Source organism: Pyxicephalus adspersus, chromosome 1 (genome assembly GCF_032062135.1).
Source record: "Pyxicephalus adspersus chromosome 1, UCB_Pads_2.0, whole genome shotgun sequence".
Taxonomy (NCBI): domain Eukaryota; kingdom Metazoa; phylum Chordata; class Amphibia; order Anura; family Pyxicephalidae; genus Pyxicephalus; species Pyxicephalus adspersus.
Window position 1 is genome coordinate 157,048,918 of NC_092858.1, and position 12,914 is coordinate 157,061,831.

Consider the following 12,914-nt stretch of genomic DNA (forward strand, 5'->3'; position numbering starts at 1 on the left):
TACAATGGACTAAAATGGAATGGATGGTGTTCAGCCTTTCTTTAAAGAGTGTATGATTATGCACATTTGTGCAAAAAGCAGGGTACTTACAGACACCACATATGAATTTGGTATATTTAAAGAAAAAAATCCAACCCAGCTCAACCACATTTGCCAATTATGTGTGCAATCTCTGCTTCCTGCAGTAATGTACAGTATCAGTGCTCCACTGCTCCTGTTTCTCATTGCAGAAGAGTCAAGTAAGGCTACGTACACTGGTCAGATCACTGTCACTGGAAACACACATAGGACCTGATTTATTAAAGCTCTCCAGAGGATACACTTTAATGAGTGAACCTAGAAAACCTGGAATGAATTCCTTAAAGTTATTTGCTATTTGTTTTCAATCCTGAACCAGATCCATTTCAGATTTTTTGCATCCCCCAGCTTCACTGATGAAAGTGTATCCTCTCCAGCCTTGGAGAGCTTTAATAAATCAGGCCCATTGTGTCTTGCAGTTCTATGGAGAGAGAAGGGGTGCAGTGAGCTATAGCAGTGTACAGCGGTTGTTCCTGATCAGTCGCTCATTAATGCCATCAATGCCAATAATTTTCACCCAACATGCACGACTGTTCATCTCAGGTGACAATCATCTGATGCGTGTATGTACCCTAGGCCAGGACTGAAAACAACCAAGCTTGCTTCTGCTGAGTAATCATTTCACAAGGATTCCAATCACATTACCAGGTCTAGTAGTGACTAGGACAAAAAGACCGCTCTGTATATCAAAAATGAAAATAAAAATATGTAGCAAAGGTCAAGATAAAAAAAGATTACATTGATGTCAAAGATCACTTTCATGAAAATGTTACAATAACTCTAAATGTGTATTTCCTAGAAATGTACAAGGGAGGTGTCAATAAATCACAGGCATATAAAATAACATTTTCATTCTAACTTTGATCTCGCTATGAGTTACACAGCATATATAAGACACCCTGGTTGTTTTCCAAGCTTCAAATAAATACGATTTTTTTTTCTGAATGTTGATTTATTTATTATTAAATTATTCAAGCAGGATGCCCATGCCTGTGGATCCAAGCAGAATGTTCTCTTGATCTCGGCATGACACTGTCTATGTATGTTAATTCTGTTTGATATTGGCTCTTTGCAAACACGCAGAGTCAGAATGATAAAAATCACTATCAATCTGCTCGACTAATGCATGATACGAAGATATTTTGGTTGTGGGATTTGACTGGATAGGGAATATATCTGAGAGATTCAAATCTAACAGAATATAGTTCTACATCTGAACACAGCAATCACTTGCAAGCTTTAGAAGTGCCAAATATTTCCTGTCCTGCAGATACTTTCTGATATGACGAAAGGTTTGTGTGACCCCTTCTGCTTTTAGGCCCTTTTCCCTTTATATTTACCTACAGATCCCTGGCACCCTTAATGCCACCCTTCAGCATCCCCAAAAGAAATAACTATGTAGTGTTCCTTCAGTTTCCCCATTCCCACATTGGCCCTGATTTATTAAAGCTCTCCAAGGCTGGAGAGGATACAGTTTCATTAGTGAAGCTGGGTGATCCAGCAAACCTGGAATTAATCCGTTTCAGGGTTGAAAACATTTGCTAACAAATAGGAAATTACTTTTAGGACATCCATTCCAGGTTTGCTGAGTTACCCAGCTTCACTGATGAAAGTGTATTCTCTCCAGCCTTGGAGAGCTTTAATGAATCAGGCACATTGTCTTTATATTTTATTTGTCCCTAAGTTTCTCACATCTCCACCAGTTTCCATGCTGTGATCATTCTTTTGTGATCACTTTCCAGTAACAGATGAATGTGCTGTTCTATGGAGAGGGGAGAGGATGAGCAGCACCCTCGTGTGCTCTCTACCATTGGAAGGCACAGTGGTTGTTTATCAATCCACAAGGGCAGATTGAATAATTAACTCGGGGAAACTGTTGTACACATATCAGATTTTAACCACAGATACAGAATTCTGGCTCTGGATGCTTGTTTTATATCAAAGTAAAAAATACAGCAACTAGCATTTTCAGTTGCAGGCCAAGCATAGCAGCCCCCATACTTTCCTCATGACATGTCACTCTAAAGCAGCCTTTTTCAGACTTTTCACCATGGGGATCTTTGATATAACATTTAGGGGAGCTCCTGCTTTAATTACTATATTCACAGACACCAGTACATTGGTGTGGTGGTAAGTGTGAAGAATGTCACCCTTATAGATAGCCAAAATTAGAATTGAAGACACCTAAACTGACCTGTGAGGCACAAAGTGCTCATTGCTCAAGGAAGCCCCAGCAACCTCTGGAGGAACCCTGGTTGAGAAACACTGAAATACAGGTTCTGCTGTGTAACATTCTGTGTTTTATGTATAACTAATTAGATTAGATTAGTGTGATTGGTGGCTGTGATGAAGCTGCTCCATTGAGCATAGTACTGATATTTTATTACAATAGATATGTAGACATTATTATTACTACACAGTATTTATATAGCGCTGACATATTACACAGCGCTGTACAAGGTCCATAGTCATGTCACTAGCTCTCCCTCAAAAAGGCTCACAATCTAATGTCCCTACCATAGTCATATGTCATCACCACATTCTAAGGTCAATTTAGAGGGAAGCCAATTAATCTAACTTAATGTTTTTGGGATGAGGGAGGAAATCAGAGTACCTGGAGGAAACCCATGCAAACGCAAGGAGAACATACAAACTCCATGCAGATAGTGTCCTTACTGAGATTCCAACCTGGAACCTAGCACTGCACAGGCCAAAATGCTAACCACTGAGCCACGGTGCTGCCTGACATAAGAAAAAATATGTATCCATTGGATACTATATGCAGATAACAAAAAAAAGAAAAAACAGAAGGCAGTGTTTTTTTGGCATAATATACATATATATTATGAGTAAGTTATATTTCAGTTATATAACATACAATTTATAAAATTGAAATTGTAATCATGATAGAGTTACAGGCGATATTGTCCCAGCCTTCCACACAGATGGTGTAATGATAGAATGGATGGGTGACTGATGCTCTATACAATGATGATCCTATGATTTGGAGCGCTTGAGTGATACTGTCCCGACACTTTTTGCCCTTATTGGCTTCTTCAGGGGACTTTAGGGATCACATACAGTTACTGTATGTAGAGATAATACACATATGCTAATCAGTACAACATTCACATATAGTAATAAAGTGATTGTAGGATTACTGGTAGTAGATAGTCAAAAACATACATCTATATAAATTGACAATATGATTTGTATCCAATAATAAAATAATAGTATAGACCAAAGAGTACAATAATGAATACACAAAGTAAATAATTAATTGATCATCCTAAAAAAACAATACGTTGCTACTTAGCTTTGACTAATACCAATTACCAATATGTTTTGGCAGATATGTATCTATATATTAAGCTGTATATTAGAAATCCTGTATGTAGACATTGGGTATTTTGATATGTAGGAGTGGCTGTGATTGGGAACTCTTCCTTTGCAGTACAAATCAGTAAACAAATGGAATTCCTAGATCACAGGTTTGCCAACAAAAGAGCATTAAGGACAGCCTAGAGGCAACACTAACCCCCGTCAGACAGGTCATGTTCCCTGCATGCATTTAAAGGGTCATTTCACACTTACTGGTGACAAACTCACCAACAACAAAATCACTATACAGAGCAAATCCATTCTCATTGATTTCCATAGCCCCTTGCTGTCTGGATGAGACTTTTGCTTCTGCACAGACATTGCAGATTTTGCAAAATCTCCAATCTCCATCAAGAAGCTACGACCATTAGATCAGTTACAGAATGAAACCATTGAGTGTAACTGATAACTTGTAGTCAGTACCAGGATCACAAAGTGTAGTTTTATTTGGTTTGATTGGAGTGTCTGATGGTTGCAGTAAAGAACATTAGCCTGATGCAGTTGACTGCCACATGAGTATTTTAGGAAGGGAAATACCTTGATATTAGGAGCTAGCAGAATGGAGAACTGTACCACTTCCATTGCACTACAGATACGGATATTATATTGTACAGAAAGCAATGATAAATAATTCTGCTTTCCAGATTCACAAAACAATAAAGAGCCCTTTTCTTGCGGTTCATCTCCAGGCCCAGCCTCAATCCCTTCCCTGCCTTGGTGATTTATCAAATTTTTCATTCTTTGTTTTATTGGCAAACAATTTGTCACCATAAATCAATCAATAAACAAATCTTGGAGCGAGCTGTGTTTAATCACCGTAACATTTTAAATTGAATGTGCAGTATTTGGATGGTCCGAGGTCACAGACCCTAAGGCAACAACTAGGCGAGACGTAGGACTCCATCTCAAAACTTCAAGTGAAGATGAGCAAGATGTCCCTGTATCTGGCAGATTCAGCAAATCCCATTTATTTGTTGGCCAACCGCAAGTTTTTAATTTTAAGTTGCATGCAGATTTGTTGGTCTGCAGAGAATTAGGCAACTCGTGAATCCAGGCAAATGAATATGGATTGGTCTACTTGTCATTACAGTAGGGGGGCATTTATGAAACACAGCCATGCTAATTGCTAGCAAAGTTCCGTTATTTCTGGTCAAAGGTCACAGTTGATGCCGGTCTGTTGCCTGACTCTCACATGTATGTAGTATGTGAGGTCAGGAAAGCAAATTCCAGATTTCAAGTGAACAAGTGAAGTTTTAATATACATTCAAGTGCATTGGAACAAAGGAGGTCTTACAGTTTGTTTTCTTTAAAAGGCAACCACATTCTAGTAGAAAAGCCGATTCTCTGTCGGCATGATGTACAGAAGGACCTTTGCTCTCTAGGTGGAAGCAGTGGTCACTTTGTAGAGGTCCAACATGCAACATCCCAAATGGTATTCAAAGGCTTACCGTTCACTTTCCATGAAAAGCAGTCACATTCTTAATAGAAAAACCTGTCCTCTGCCAGCATGGTGATATGGAACATATGGAAGGACCCTTGCTCTCTGTGTGAAAGCAGTGGTCACTTTGTAGAGGTCCTGTTTTCTATAAAAAGCAGCCTGTTCCTTAATAGAAAAACCTGTCCCCTACCAGCATAGTGTAGAGGAGGGCCCTTGCTCTCTGTGTGGAAGCAGTGGTCACTTAGCAGAGGTCCTGTTCACTAGAAAAATCAGCCAGTTCCATATTAGAGAAGCCTGTTCCCTACCAGCATTGTGCAGAGGAGGGCCCTTGCTCTCTGTGTGGAAGAGAGTTCAGAGGGTGGGAGAGGGTGGGAGTTCACTTTGTAGATTAACAACATGCAACATATTAAATGAAATGTATTTAAAGGCCTACAGTTTTTTTTTTCATTGGAAAGCAACCACATTTTGAGTAGAGTAGCATGTCCCATACATGAATTGTGTGGAATAGAACCCTTGTTCTCTGTGTGGAAGCAGAGGTCACTTTGTAGAGGTCCGGCATGCTACCTTTGGCTCAGCAATCCACATCTAATGCTCCTCTAGCCCTGCTTGAGAAAGGAGCTTGTTGGAACTCTGCAGAGTGACCACTGTTTTCACACACAAAGCAATAGGGTCTCTGCTGGGTCCTGGCAGCAGACACATTTTGCTGCTCTCTAAAGACGCAAACAGACTTTGCACACTTATGTTTTGATGCACCTGGGTATGGATATGTATTTAGGTATTTAAAACTGAAAGTTCCATTTTAAACACACTGCAGATTGATCATCTGTGGTTGATAGAAGAAATTCTGTATCCATTTATAGCTGAGACAATGCAATTCCTCCAAGATGAGGGTCAGTGTATCGCCTGCAAGCTTTTCTGTGCTGACGCTGTAGTTCAAAGCACTGTCACATTATTTGTACAGACACTTTGATTCTGAAAAAAACAACTCGGCTTGCAGAAAAAGAAAGGATATTATAGAGCAATGGGACAATAATGAAAACCAAGGACATCAAATCTCCAAGGACAAACCTACAACTGTCCTTGGGTATTGGGTACATTGGGCTATCACATTGCTCTCATTTCTCAAAAAACTGCCCCCAAATCTCCTGCAATTACAAGAAATATCTATTTTATTCTGATATAAGGTTGTGATGCCGGAGCCTTAAATTATGATCAATCAGCTGCCTCAAATCTGCAGTGTATGAATTCTCACTGAAATAAATTCAGCTCAGGGAAAGCGATTGTATATAAAGTGTTAGTCATGTGACTGAGCAATGATCCCATGGATCCCTTATTCTGACTCTGAGAATAAATCAATTATTCTGATTCCCAATGTTGGGATTTTAGGGGATTTGGTATAAAAAAAATATGAAGCCCAACATTTGCATCTTTTGTTGAAGTTATACAAATCTGGCAGTTAGGGACACAGGGTGAATGACTATGAGAAATGAGAATTCTAGGATACAGTCCAGATGTGGGGTGCATGGATCTTCCTATACTATGCTCAGACTGGCGGTGAGGTTGCAGTGCAGTTGGTGCTTCTTCACAACCCTGAACTAATTCTTCAGCCCATAGACAATGAATAGGGGTGTCAGTGAGCAGTTCAGGAGAGCCCGCTGATGCCTGCTATATAATGTGCAAATGTTGGTTCAGGGTGGCACAGGGGTGCAAGTGGCTGAGCAACTGGTCAGTCGCCAGGAGCTGCACGGAAACTGCTATTCCCAATGCAAATCAGAATATTGTGCCTGATTTATTAAAGGCTGAAGCTGGGTGATCCAGCAACCTGGAATGGATCTGGTCTATAATTCAAAACATTTGCTAGCAAATGACTTTTAGGAAATCCATTCCAGGTTTGCTGGATCACCCAGCTTCACTGATAAAAGTGTATCCTCTCCAGCCTTGGAGAGCTTTAATAAATCGGAACATACTCTTAGATCACGGAGCAGATCAAACAAGATGAGTGTCCATGGATAAAACATTGGTGACAATGCAGAAAGTTACTGCAAATACATAAAGAAATATATATATGTATTACCCAGTGATCCTGCCATTAGAGTCATGGTTCTGGCACCTTAAGTAATAGGGTGACAACACTTTGTCCTTGTCTCTTAGTTCTGATTTTTCATTGTCATCTCGCTACTTTATTACAACAAAGGCATGATCCACTGTTATCTCCATCTGGTAGCCTGACCTGAAAATGCCACAAAAGACATGAAATGATTGCAAAATGGCAGCGGAAGATCAGCATTACCTAGATGCAACTTGCAAGAATGTGAAAAATAAAGTGAAATGAGTGATTGGTATACATGGTGCTTTAAAATGTATTCTAGTGAATATATGGGGTAAAAACTTGTAATGATAGTATTCCGTATATATAAAAGTGACAGTATGGAGACTGGGGGAAACTATATCACACAAAAGAAGTGTACTCAGTGTGCTAAGCTTTTATTTATATGGTTGAACCTCACATCACAATATTGTGTGCTACTTAACCCACCTCATAGATTGTAAGCTCTTCGGGTAAGGTCCTCCCCTCCTCCTGTGTCATTATCTGTATCTGTCTGTCATTTGCAACAGCTATTTAATGTACAGCGCTGCATATTATGTTGGCGCTATATAAATCCTATATTAATATTAATGACATTCTTATGACTTGAGAAGCCCCCGGGGACGTAATATTCTTTTAATCCCCCATTGCTGCATTACTCTGCATAGGGGAAAGGGGGATCATGGTGGCTGCACTATGATTCCTGGCTGAGAGGGTCACCACAAGGAGGAGTAATATAGAAGGGCACTAAAAAAAATCTTTGCTGGGGACCCTTTTATTTGTAGTAACAACATGTCTCAGATAAGCAAAAATAAATGTTATTGCTATTTATAGACTACATTATGAGGATATGATTTCATCAGTGAAGCTGGGTGATCCAGAAAACCTGGAATGCACCGGGTCCAGGATTGAAAACATTTGCTAGCAAATAGCAAATGACTTTGTAGAAATCTATTCCTGGTTTGCTTTATCACCCAGCTTCACTGATGAAAGTTTTGGAAAGCTTTAATAAATCAGACCCTATATGTCATTTCTGCTTTTGAATAATTGCAAATCACCAAGGATTGAAATGCACTAAAACACTGGGTAAATTATAAAATAAATGGAGCCCTGTAGTCATCAATACATTAGTCCTAGTCCATGAACAGCAAAGCTGGAATGTGGGTAGGAGAAACAGTAAAAAGAGTAAATCAGAAAGAGTCTGAAAACAGGAGAATGTGTCAGAGAGATGAGCTCATCAGTCCTCTACTGCTCTTGTTACTGTCCAATCACAGTCTGGGCAGTGCCACCACCAGGGGGGATAATTCTGTGCCTGGTCCTGATCAGAAGAGCCTAACTTTTGCAATGCTGGAACTTTTTTAAACTGGGTAGGAGAGCCCAGAAAGTTTTGCTAATATAAGACCCAAAAATTTCTGAATAGGGTGTGTATAGGTCAACCTGGGAATGATGGTGGCCATCAGACTAAAATTTTAAATTAAAACTAAATTGCAGCAAAAGCTGATTTTATTTTCTTCCATGCAGTTTACTTCATTTTGTTATTTTTGCTCTTTCTGCAATTATAAATCAGGCCCTTCAGGACCTTGAAAGCTGATTGTGTATATTTGTATTTATCTGCACATGCGGGTGGCCATGGGACATGTGTAGTGACATGTAAATAGATACAGTGTTATGATAATAAACTTAGAAAAGTGGTTTTAAACATATCACAAAGTTGTTATATTGTATCTATTATTTTAAGTTGTCATCACACCTTTAAACCAAAATATCATGCCAATAAAAAATATAAAGACTTACTATTCATTGTAATATAAAAAAATACTAAAGTAATAGTGGGAATGGTGCAGAATTCTCAGTAATGTAAAAGAAGAATCAAGCCCTGGTGAGGGCAGCAGATGGCAGCAGAGAGCCTGATTGGAGGATGTGAAGGTTTGCATGTGTAACAAACAACAAAAGAGCAGAAGTGTAGGCGGCCCCTTTAAGCAGAGTTGCTGCATGCATCGCCTGTTTAGAATGAAATGGGGATCAGCTCCGGTCTGAGCAGGAGGCAGGAGGGAGAATCAGGAGGCTGCAAACTTCACAGCAACTCCCCATCACAAGAAGAAGAGTAAAAGACCTTGGAGGAATCAGGATCCCTAGCACCCATCGCCAACTCCTGCCTTCCTGTCCACAAGGATCTTCCAAAAAGTTCATTTTCTATCTGCCTTTGGAGATGGATGTGCGATCTCCCAGGGATAACATAGCATTTTGGCAAGCCTAGGTGGGTTGCTTGCAGACATCCTAAAGGAGTATTATTTTTGGGGAGTTAAACTGGTCCCAGCACACATCAGCCTGGAGTTTTCTAAGGAGTCCTTGCTTGGTGACTGGGGGACCTGCTGCACCCTGGAGGATCTGGACAATCCTTAGTCACCTTCTTGGCTCTGGGATTTAAAACCTGATCGCTTATATTAAGCTTGGCTGGATTTACTTTGGGCTTGCAAGAATTTGGTGTTTTCATTACCTGGGGATTGGATTCCATTATCTTGGGGCTGTCGGTGGCATGAGACAACCATGATTGGGGAGTTTGTGCACTTTTGTCTGCTCTGTGGAATTGTATGGATCGCATCAGGTAAGAAGAGAGGGTGTGTGCACAGCAAGTCTGCAAATCTTTCCAGGTCCCTTATAGAACCATACACCCTGTCTTACCCAAATGTCCATATCTTAGGTCCAATCTCAGCTTTGTGTTTTTATTTCACTATTCTTTACACTCAACCTTTCAATCATTGCATCTGGTAATTGTAAACACTACTAAACAGCTTTAACTTATTATTTAGCATGCCATTCATTCTTCATGGTTCATGTATGTGATTTGCTGCATGGTAATAGTGCTGCATTTGCATAAATATTTTAGGGGGTTAAAAGGTGTCCTTCTTTCCCAATTTGCAAAGTTTGGATGCATGAGAGTAAATGGTATCGATTTAAAGGCTTTCAATGTCTTGAATAAATGTACATGGAAAAAGTTAACCCCTTCATATCTGTGCACTTGGGGAATGTATTCACCTCTGCAGTAGAAGCAAAGTTATTGAACTTGGAATTGGTTGTTCTAGTTATTGACAGCTGACATCTTCTAATAGCTCTGCAGGATTCTGTGTGGCCACTTGGCTGGCTGAAGCTATTGCTGACTTTAAAACAAGTTCCAAAGTAGTCCTGAGACTTTGGAATACTTTATTTCTGGGGTAAATCTAACATCTGGCTGTAGGATGGCAGCATTATTCGAAATACTGGCTCTGCAAATGGAGATTTAATGTTTGAATACTATTGATGTACAATCGCAGATGTATAAGTAGATGACAAAACTTTTTGAAGCACAAAAAGGAATGATAAGATGTGAAGTAACCTAATTACTTCTTGGTGGCAGCTTGATCAATTTGATCAAAAAGAAATAATCACTTTTGTATTGTGCACAATATATGATTATAAAGAATAAGAAGTTATATAGAAAGTTATATAGAAAGAAGTTATAGAAGTTATATAGAAAATTTATAAATATGAGAGGTGGAGGATATGGTGGTACACAGCTATCGGTGGACATTCATTGGAGTATCCTTGCAAATTATTTCCAACTGTGATGAACTTTTACTAACTTCTTAGAAAAAAAGGAGGATTGAGGTTAATCAGCCCAATGCCCATTCATTTGGTATCACAACACCCTATATTGGACTGGAGATATATCTTCTTGCCACCATTTTCTGGCCATTATGACTCCCTGTATTATACTTAGGCAACAGGTACACCTTAAGTTCACACAAGAAAGGGTGAGGCTTTGCACCACCTTTATAAATCCTTTAGACTTCTCCAGTTAACATGTTTTTGGATGTTCAGTGTATCACATTCCTTGGGGCATTCATGTTAGTGTCATAATCCTGTAATCAACCCTAATTACCTACTTAAGACTTTGGTCAGAGAACTGCTAATGAAATCCCACTTCATGGCTGTTGTATTGTTGTATTGTTCTCCATCCTCCTCCGCTAGGTAACAAGTTCTTGCCAAGAAGGCCAAAAGTAACCATACGATGTGAGACTTATTTATGGATGTGAAAAGTCCACTAACCCATAGCTATCCCATATGAACTAAAATTTGGATTGTAACACTCTTGTTAAGTCCTATTGAATTCAGTGATAATCAGTTTAAAAAAAGAAAGGCTGGTATGACTTTAGCTGAACTGAAATATTTGTGTTGTTAGGTCAAATGAGCTTTTTCTCTTACAGATGTTAGAAATTAGTCTTCTAATTACAAAAGATCGGGTTGGGTCATGTGAAGCCGTTGGCTCTTCTCCTGACCACGCAGAGCGACCATTATGGAGAACTTGAATCTCTTTGGAGCCTTGTGTAAAGCAAACTTGGCATGACAAACCTGGATGCGTTATACTGTCATTCCTGCAGCTGAGGGACAAAGTTGTAAGCAACAAGCTATTTTCCTGCAGTGCTTGATGGAGGTTGTAATTAGAGCACATTAAAGAGAGCCAACGGGAAACCGCCCTCCACCCCAAAGCTTAAAACTTCAGAAAGGGATAATACTTTAAAAAGAACTAGTTAGAAACCTATGAAAATAAAGAGGGTGCATTCCAGATATATAATATCTCTTTGGTTGAATAGTGGCTGACAATACAAATCCCTATCTTGTTTTCTGAACTTAAACATTTAAGAATTTGGCTTGGTACATCCAGTGGGAGAATGTAAGAAAAGCACGTTTTCATGCTTTAGTGAAATCAGAGGGCGACACTTTAAAAAAAAAAAAAGATTACAAAGGTAAGAAAATATAATCAGAGAACTGGCATGGAGGTCCAGCAGTTAAGTGTAACAGGAATCGTGCATTGAGGTTTGAAGTGTATCCTGATAGCAATCTCAGTTCAAGAATGAAGAAGTTACTTTACACAATGTCAATCATTTCTTCTTCCCTCTCTCTCTCTCTTTACCTCTCTTGCCCTTCTTTCTCTTTCCCATTCTTGCTGTCCCTTTGCCCCAAACATTTCTCCTTTCAGCTCCCAGTGCCTGGAAACATTGTGGGATTACAGCACTGGGCATTCATAATGCAGCATCATTCTCTCATATCTGATAGACAAGGGAGTGTGGACAGATAGTATAAACATTGATTTAGCCAGTTATAGTAGCAGTGTTTTTACACTCAGGATCCAAAACTTTTTTGTTATAGTTTTGGATAAAGTGAGGAAAGATTAGAACTCTTGTCCAGGTTTTATGGCCATTAGAGGCTCCATTGGAGAGATTCCTTTTCTTCCTTTCTAGTAAAAAAATTATCACTCAGGAAGTCAGATTTCTTTTACTGAGCTCTAGATAGAAGTAAAACCTGACTTAAGTTCTAACCTAATCATTCTTTCCAAAACTGAAAAAGAACTTTTAGGTTAGATGACTTTATTTTAAAACTCATCATAATGAAGTACAGAGGCCCAAAGAGAACAAAGCAAAAATCTTGAAAAAAATTTGTCTGAAGGGCACCCAAGGCACTTTTTAGCTGCACCCTGCATGGCCTGCAGCAAGAAGCAGATTAGTGGGGTACCTCCTATAGCCAATACACAAAAGAGCCCCGTGTACACAGCAATGATACGTCGTAAGGGCAAAGAGGGCAGAGCAAATTGGGGAAAAAGTAAAAAGGGTTAGGAACTTAAATATTTTTGAGAAAATAAAGAATGCAAAGATTGGTAGGAAATGTAAAAGGTGAAATCGGACTGTATAATGCATTTCTTTTCTCTCTAATTAGCACTCTTATTTTTAGTCAATTACCAACAATGGCAGATGTGCAGCACAATTATCAACAATACCATTTTATTGGTGTTCTCTGCACTTTTCATTTGAGTATATATGTGGCTCCCCGCCAGTGAAAGATCCCAATTGTGACACCCAGGACTGAACTTTTCTCTTTTCCTGCTGGAATGTGTAA

At 39.3% G+C, this 12,914-nt stretch overlaps 1 protein-coding gene across 3 annotated transcripts in view; it reads left to right on the forward strand.

The window, feature by feature from the left end:
• The window catches only part of ROBO1 (roundabout guidance receptor 1), a 649,014-nt gene that overhangs the window by 391,755 nt on the left and 244,345 nt on the right, over nucleotides 1–12,914 (forward strand). Inside the window, exon 1 of one of the 3 annotated variants that reach the window (XM_072431972.1) lies at nucleotides 9,003–9,588. The exons of the other annotated variants lie outside the window; for them this stretch is intronic. Coding sequence (XP_072288073.1) covers nucleotides 9,531–9,588 — 58 coding nt within the window. The 5' untranslated portion in view covers nucleotides 9,003–9,530. Of the gene's footprint in view, nucleotides 1–9,002; nucleotides 9,589–12,914 lie in introns of those variants that run through there. 3 annotated transcript variants of the gene reach the window in all.